General features: G+C 48.6%; 1 protein-coding gene, 1 long non-coding RNA gene and 1 other non-coding gene across 3 annotated transcripts in view; 1 reads left to right on the plus strand and 2 right to left on the minus strand.

The window, feature by feature from the left end:
• Positions 1 to 34: 34 nt before the first annotated feature.
• Positions 35 to 2,349, minus strand: LOC135829030 (uncharacterized). The gene is made up of 7 exons (XR_010555786.1): positions 2,170 to 2,349; positions 1,815 to 1,909; positions 1,453 to 1,555; positions 1,122 to 1,168; positions 697 to 759; positions 327 to 385; positions 35 to 121 (listed from the first exon to the last, which is right to left on the minus strand). It is a non-coding gene; the product is annotated as an uncharacterized LOC135829030 (long non-coding RNA).
• LOC135830156 (small nucleolar RNA SNORD36) lies at positions 1,252 to 1,323 on the minus strand. Its single transcript, XR_010556005.1, has one exon. It is a non-coding gene; the product is annotated as a small nucleolar RNA SNORD36 (small nucleolar RNA).
• Positions 2,350 to 2,502: 153 nt separating the features above from the next.
• LOC135829377 (endoplasmic reticulum mannosyl-oligosaccharide 1,2-alpha-mannosidase-like) overlaps positions 2,503 to 7,541 on the plus strand; it is a 9,983-nt gene continuing 4,944 nt past the window's right edge. The window contains exons 1-4 of the mRNA XM_065341781.1: positions 2,503 to 2,856; positions 4,533 to 5,330; positions 6,518 to 6,706; positions 7,455 to 7,541. The exon at positions 7,455 to 7,541 is cut by the window's right edge and continues 98 nt beyond it. Coding sequence (XP_065197853.1) covers positions 2,842 to 2,856; positions 4,533 to 5,330; positions 6,518 to 6,706; positions 7,455 to 7,541 — 1,089 coding nt within the window. The 5' untranslated portion in view covers positions 2,503 to 2,841. The remainder of the gene's footprint in view (positions 2,857 to 4,532; positions 5,331 to 6,517; positions 6,707 to 7,454) is intronic.

Raw genomic sequence — 7,541 nt, forward strand, 5'->3', positions numbered from 1 at the left:
AAATCCACATTCAGACCACAAAACACAGTTCAAAGCAGTATATCCAATTTGGATCTAGTTTATTGTAAAAGAGGAAAAGCAATGACAGCCAAGGGAGCAAAGTGCAGTAGCGACTTGACATCTGTGACCAAGAGCAAAGAAACAGAGAAGAATGCAGTTAGGACGAGGACAAGAACACAGAACCAGGCACAGAACTCCTTGCAAGTGAATGGCCTCAGAAAACATAAAAAAGTGTCTTTCACAGACAAGCTCAGGCGAAAGATGGTGTTGTTTGAGTTCATCATCAGCCAATGCAAAACCAGGTATACATCTGACTGTTGGCTTACCATGTATGCAGCAGGGAGGCGTTATTGTAGAAGCCAATCATCCCGGAGATAGCAGTCATCTGAAAAGACACGAAGGACAAACCATACATCCAAAAAACAATGAAGATAAGTGGCTGGACACACCACAAGGCAATACGTGCTAGTGAGAGCAAGCAATGTCTCGCCATTGGGTGATGCTGTTACGATGTGTGAGTATTTCACCAGACCAGCGACCGTGTTAGGCGACATTTCAATGTGGGCCTCAAATTGAACCGGGCTAAACATGAGAACAGTCAAGCGCAGTCTTCGAAAGGGCCAAGGGAAGGGGAGGGGGGTCTTACCTTGTTTGCAAAGGCAGGTAGGCGCAAAGGGAAGGGGAGGGGGGTCTTACCTTGTTTGCAAAGGCAGGTAGGCGCTGCTTGCATAACTAAATTATCCAAGAGAGAGCAGTCACCTGTGAAAAGACATGAAGCACAAACCACACATCCAGAATCAAACAATGAAGATAGGTGACTTGACACGCCAGGCATTGACCACACACAAGACAATGCATGCGAGTGAACGGACGTGGCAATGTCTAGCCATTGGGTGATGCTGTTACGGTGTGTGAGTATTTCACCAGACCAGCGACCGTGTTAGGCGACATTTTAATGTGGGCCTCAAATTGAACCGGGCTAAACATGGGAACAGTCAAGCTCAGTCTTCGAAAGGGCCAAGGATTTCATAGCATATGCAAAACCAATAATGAAGTATAATTATTAGTTGAAAATTGGAAATCCTTACAACAGGAAACATCATTCATGCGTGGAAACTTGCCTATGAAAGTTTCTGGATATGTGAACAGCAAACGTTGAGCTCAGAACCTGGAAACAGAGAAATAGAACGCAGGCAAAGCGAAATTCGAGAATGCAACGTAATCGGGGTTGTATTGCCAAACAGCAGTCGGCCTGCTCAGGGTTAAAAAGCTCATTTGCGTACACGGTTTAGTTCACGCAAATATATGGGATCATCCTAGCAGGCTGGAATCGTTGACCAAAGTCTGTGAAATACAGTTGGTCGCCATCTTGGATAAGAAGTATATTACTAGAAACGTGTTGTATCGATCACGCTTCTCAGGGACAGACATAATTCCAAGGGTAGGACTTACGTTAGTATCGAAGTAGATACAGCGCAGCATATATCTCGAATTCCGCTGGACATAATCTAAACTCCGGTATCGGTCAAATTCCGGTACGATTCATCGCCATCATCTAAACAAAACAAAAAAAAAGATGGAAGGAAAAGAGTTTAGGAAAGAAACGTGGCAGAATAGACGGTACACGAAAAACGATCCAGGAATTGCCTCAGCAAGAGAGTTAACAGATCTTTCACAGGCCTTACGACCTCAGTCGAAAGATGGTGATGTTGTTTTACTCGTCCTCGACAAGTCGAAAAAGAAAAGAAACGGAAACGACCGAAAGAAAACAATACGGTATCTATCCTTGCAAAACGACAAGAAACAAGACATACCTTGAAAAAGTAAGGCGGACAAGATTCCAGACACAGTGGCAACTTTCTTCGGCAGGTCGGAGTGCCACGTCCACATCATGTTTCGTAAATCAGATCTGGAAGAAAAGGAAACACAACAGTTATATTGAGAGATTGATGAATGATGGACTGCAAGTTTTACACGTGTCCGAACAAAGAAACAAAAGGCCTCAGCAAGAGAGTTAACAGATCTTTCACGAGCCACAAGGACTTCAGTCGAAAGATGGTGATGTTGTTTTACTCGTCATCGACCAGCCCAATCAGAGGGCTCCAAAGAAAAGGAAATCAGGAGAGAAAAAACAAAAGCACGGGCTGAAGTCCAAAAAAACCAACTCACCAAAACATTTTAGTTGAAGGTGCGGGTTTCATCCAGGCAGAAGAAGGTGGTGATTTACCACATTGCACAGGCGGCGCGACATAATTCTGCCCAGAACGACGTGTTCAACAGATCAAACAAGCTGAGACGCAGAAACTCCTTCCACCGTCTCCTCCAAAGAACAAGAAAGGAAGACAACTCCCTCTACCGAGTTCCTGGCTTTTTAGCCGAAATTTTGCGTTGCCATAGAAAAAATGGCGCTCAACTGCCGCGTCGAAAGTAGGAGCGCAGCCTGCAAGGCCGCAACCTTTGCTTGCTTTGCCGAAAACTAAAAACTAAAATCTTTATATGAAATACAACGACGTTTCTTCAGGTGCCAACCGAAAAAGTTGTCGTTGTTACCTTATTCCGGGGCAGATCGGGAGAACTGAGGTTTACCATTTTCATACTGTGAGCCTGAGGTTTGAAACGGTAAAAAGGCCGTCCATTCAATACGATTATACTATTTTGTTAGCTTGATCTCAGTCGTTTCGAAGTAACTAGTTACTTTATTCCCAAGCCACACACACACACACACACACCTGTTATTCAGTGTTGGAGGGTTTGAAGCAAAAAAGATGCTTTATGCTGCGCTCTGTGTTTTGGAAGTACATTTAAGCTGATCGGAATCGCGTGTGTAAGCCATCCACCGTCATGGTGCTGCTGCGAGTAAGTGAACAACCGTTCAACTTCTGGTGATCATGTTGCTGCTGGTGTTAGAAATCTGTATTCTCACAATGGCCAGTGGCAGTAAGACAGGTGCTGCTGCTGCTGCTGTTGCTGTTACTTACTTAAAATTAGATGACACACTATGCACAGAATAGAGAATAGGGAGGAAATCAGGAAAAGTATGTTATTACTCAAGCACTTCACACTCTTGGAATCATGAGGCGACAAGTACAGTAGAGTCGCGCGCCCAAGAACGTTGTTTCCAAGGGGTTAGCCTGGGGCGTTCTTATTTTTCAGAAATCTGGCTGTGTTCTTATAGCACGTTCTTAGAAACAAACCATACTGGATCATATGTATCCCACAAGCTGCTAGAAAACCAACACTGCCGTTCTTAGCTTTAGACTGTGGTGTTCTTAGAATTTCAGGCTGGACGTTCTTGGGCTCGACGTTCTTCAGCGCGCGACTCTACTGTAGGGTGGTGTGCTGGGCCTCAACACACCACTATCGTATAAAGCAAGCGCAGGTACATGCAGTCGACCATAGCATGTAGAGCCTAGCTACCTGGCGGTCAACTGGAAGGTGCCCAGGCTACGCTGCTGGCTGGTGGTGGTGTCTGTGTTGTTGGTGCTGGTGGTTGTGGCGCTGCTGTTGTTGGTGGTGGTGGTGGTGGTAGTGGTGTCTGTGTTGTTGGTGCTGGTGGTGGTGGTGCTGCTGCTGCAGGCGGTGCTGGTGGTGCTGGTGCTGATGGTAACAGACTGGGTGGTGCTGGTGGTGACAATAATGCTGTTGATTGTGGTGGCGGCGGTGCTGCTGGTACTGGTTGTGACTAAGTGTGGTAATAGTGGTTTTTTTTCATGGGTCGATGCTGCTGCTGCTGTCGTCATTTGGATTGGTTACGGTGAGGGCTGCGTCCCACCCGCCTGTGCGGATTCACAGGAAGTGTGAGTTACGAAGTCTGAAGAAAATGTTGAACGGTCTCTGCTGGGATGACGACTGCACCATAGCTCCGTGGTTAGAGCATCACTGGCTACAAGCGAGGGTCCCTGGTTCGAGTCCTGGTGGTGACAGTCAATTTTTTCTTCAGACTTTTCCCGTTTGTGTGTTTCCCTCAAACCAGTGAATATTTTATTACTAATTATTAGTAATTGCCTATTCACACCAGCACTGGAGGGGACACAGTGAAAATAAGGCAGCGTCGGAACACCGTCCTCCCTACATGTCACATCCGCCTAGGTCGCGGGGGGGGGGGGGGGCAGGGATATGAACCACTCCCTACTAGATGAAGCAAAAGCGGTTGCAGTGCGTGTCGTGAAATCTGGAGAGGGATATTCACATTGAAGGGGAGAAGAGCTATTAAATTTTCTTAATTTTGTCATTTCAGCATTTGCTTGGTGAATACCTCACATCTAGTTATGAGCACAGTCAACTTTGCGTATAACGACACTCGGCGGGACATCGGAAAAGTGTCCTTTTACCCGATGTCTCATTATATGTGTCACAGTTAGATGGGACTTGGCTCTGGGCACGGAAATTCTGTCGTTATTCGCGAATTGTCGTTATATCCGCAGCAAAGCTGACTGTACATGTCCATGTCCATACCGGCAGGCAAGGCAATGACGCAAGCATGTGTACTAGTATCTCTAAAAGTCTTTGTGCATGCATGTTGTTACACGCAGGGTTTCTACCGGCTGACGCGGCTGCAGAAGACCATAGTGCTGGCGGCGTTCGTCGTCTCCACCTTCTACTTGCTGACGGTGGCGTACGCGGAGCATTGGCAACATCACAAGCAGGTGCAGGACCGCGTGAACGAGGAGCTCCAGGCCACGCTGGCCCCGCTGGACGACGAGATCGACAGCCACCGCAAGCAGGCCAAGCAAGCGCTGGAGATGGCGGCGCTGGTCAAGCGGCCCAAGCGCGGCCCGCCCGGCCGAGTGCACCACTTGCCGCCGGAGCATCGCGACGCGTTCGTGGACCACGACGCCGGCGCTCATCAGCACAACAACGACGACGCTGGCAAGGAGCCTCAGGAGCACGTCGATCACGACCGGCTGAAGACGGCGGAGACGACGACTGCTCCCGCAGTTGCTGTGGCAACCACACAGGTGCCCAGCGGCGAGGATACGTCGCACACCCAGGCACGGTCGGTCAACGAGCGACAGCAGAAGGTGATTGAGATGTTCCGGCACGCCTGGAAGGGCTACAAGGCGCACGCCTGGGGCCACGACGAGCTGAAGCCCATCTCGAAGTCGTCGTCGGAGTGGTTCCATCTCGGCCTGACGCTGGTGGACAGCTTGGACACGATGTGGATCATGGGCTTGAAGCCGGAGTTCCAGGAAGCGCGTGACTGGGTGGCTACGCAGCTCAACATGGATCAAGACCGCGACGTGAACCTGTTCGAGACGACCATACGCGTGCTGGGCGGTCTTCTCAGCACGTATCATATGTCACAAGACCCCATGTTCCTCGAGAAAGCGGTGAGTTTGGTCACTCGTCTGTTTTTCTGGTCTTCCAGCACTCTGCCATAGTCCAGAATTCGGTTTGATGCTTCCTTGCAGTTTCTTGTTTATAGGCATGGATGGGTGAACAGGCTGATTGCAAGCACAGTAAAACCTGTAACTAACGGCCACCCCTTGGGGCCGGAGAAAGCGGTCTTTAGTGGCAGGTGGTCCTTAGTTAGAGGTTTGCACCGCACTGCCATAATTATATGAATGTGAGGTCGTCCGTGCCTGGCGAAGTGGTCTTTAGTACCAGGCTGTTCGCTAGTCACTGTGGTCTTTAGTTACAGGTTTTACTGTAGTACCAGGCTGGTCGCTAGTCACGGTGGTCTTTAGTTACAGGTTTTACTGTAGTACCAGGCTGGTCGCTAGTCACGGTGGTCTTTAGTTACAGGTTTTACTGTAGTACCAGGCTGGTCGCTAGTCACGGTGGTCTTTAGTTACAGGTTTTACTGTAGTACCAGGCTGGTCGCTAGTCACGGTGGTCTTTAGTTACAGGTTTTACTGTAGTAGCAGGCTGGTCGCTAGTCACGGTGGTCTTTAGTTACAGGTTTTACTGTAGTACCAGGCTGGTCGCTAGTCACGGTGGTCTTTAGTTACAGGTTTTACTGTAGTAGCAGGCTGGTCGCTAGTCACGGTGGTCTTTAGTTACAGGTTTTACTGTAGTACCAGGCTGGTCGCTAGTCACGGTGGTCTTTAGTTACAGGTTTTACTGTAGTACCAGGCTGGTCGCTAGTCACGGTGGTCTTTAGTTACAGGTTTTACTGTAGTACCAGGCTGGTCGCTAGTCACGGTGGTCTTTAGTTACAGGTTTTACTGTAGTACCAGGTTGGTCGCTAGTCACGGTGGTCTTTAGTTACAGGTTTTACTGTTTACTAAATACAGCATTTCTCACTGCTCTCGTCCTATGTTCAAATATTCAAAATCACTCTGTCAAGTGATGGGTATAACTGATGGATTTTGTGGTTCTAGTGACGAATGCATGGAGAGTTTTTTTAGTAGACAAGTGCGGTAGGAATATGTGTGTGTGTGTGTGTGTGTGTGCGTGCGCGCATGCTCGTGCGCGTGTGTGTGTCCTGCGCACGTGTATGGAGTCTATGGACGGACCAGAATTTTATATTTGTGACAATGTGTACGTGTGTGTGTGTGTGCATCATCACCTGCAGAAAGATCTTGGCGACCGGTTGCTGTCAGCGTTTGGTACCTCATCCGGCATTCCTTACTCCGACATCAATCTTCACACACACCGCGCTCATGGCCCCAAGTGGAGTCCGGAAAGCTCCACTGCCGAAGTCACCACACTTCAGCTGGAATTCAGATATCTCACGCATCTGACCGGCGATAAAAAATATCAGGTGAAATTTTTTGGAAATTTTGTAGAGATATTTACGACGATTGCGGTGTAATACCGTAATGGTGAGGAAGGAGATTCAGACATGATTAATTGGCTGCAGTGGAGCCTCCGCATATTGAAGACAGTTTTGTCGAGTGCAATCAAATATTGCTTGTCCAGTTTTCTCTTCTCTTTGCCAGTTTCCTCACCTGTCGGATGAAATCGGCTGGAGCAAACTTCCAGCAGGCACTTGGATCGCTGTGTAGCTCGTTCCTGCTTATCGCATGGCTACTCTGTTCTGTTTTAGAACTAATGTGTTGTTGTGACAAGTCCCCATCCAGTATGGAGTGGTTTCACATCCTTATCATGTGACTAAGTTTGTATAGAAAGCGATGGTATGTGGACAGTGGAACCAACATGGCCAGCATCACGTGACCCATAGAGGATGCAGGGGTTGAGTGGAGTTGGAATCAACATGGCAGTGCCGTATGATCACACGTGATATAGATGTGAAACCACTCTATACTGGTGTGGCCGGCCCACACCCATGGGGCGGAGCGGCTTCACCTCGCCTCTCGTCCTGCTTGCTCTATGTGCGTGCGCTCAGACTGTGTGCTAAGCCGTCTGTGATCGTGGCATGGTGTCCTCGCCCTCTGCTGTCGTTATCCACTAGTACTAGTGTATAAATACTCGTGAAGTGAAGTCCTGGTCCCACACGATTCCGACTTTACATGTTATATCAACTTGCTGTTTTTCTCTGGCTGTTGCAGCAAGCGGCAGATCGTAGCATGGACGTGGTTCAGGCACTGAACCGGCCCGACAGTCTGGTACACATGATGATTAACCCGAACAGCGGT

This window comes from Sycon ciliatum, chromosome 13 (assembly GCF_964019385.1).
Source record: "Sycon ciliatum chromosome 13, ocSycCili1.1, whole genome shotgun sequence".
NCBI lineage: Eukaryota > Metazoa > Porifera > Calcarea > Leucosolenida > Sycettidae > Sycon > Sycon ciliatum.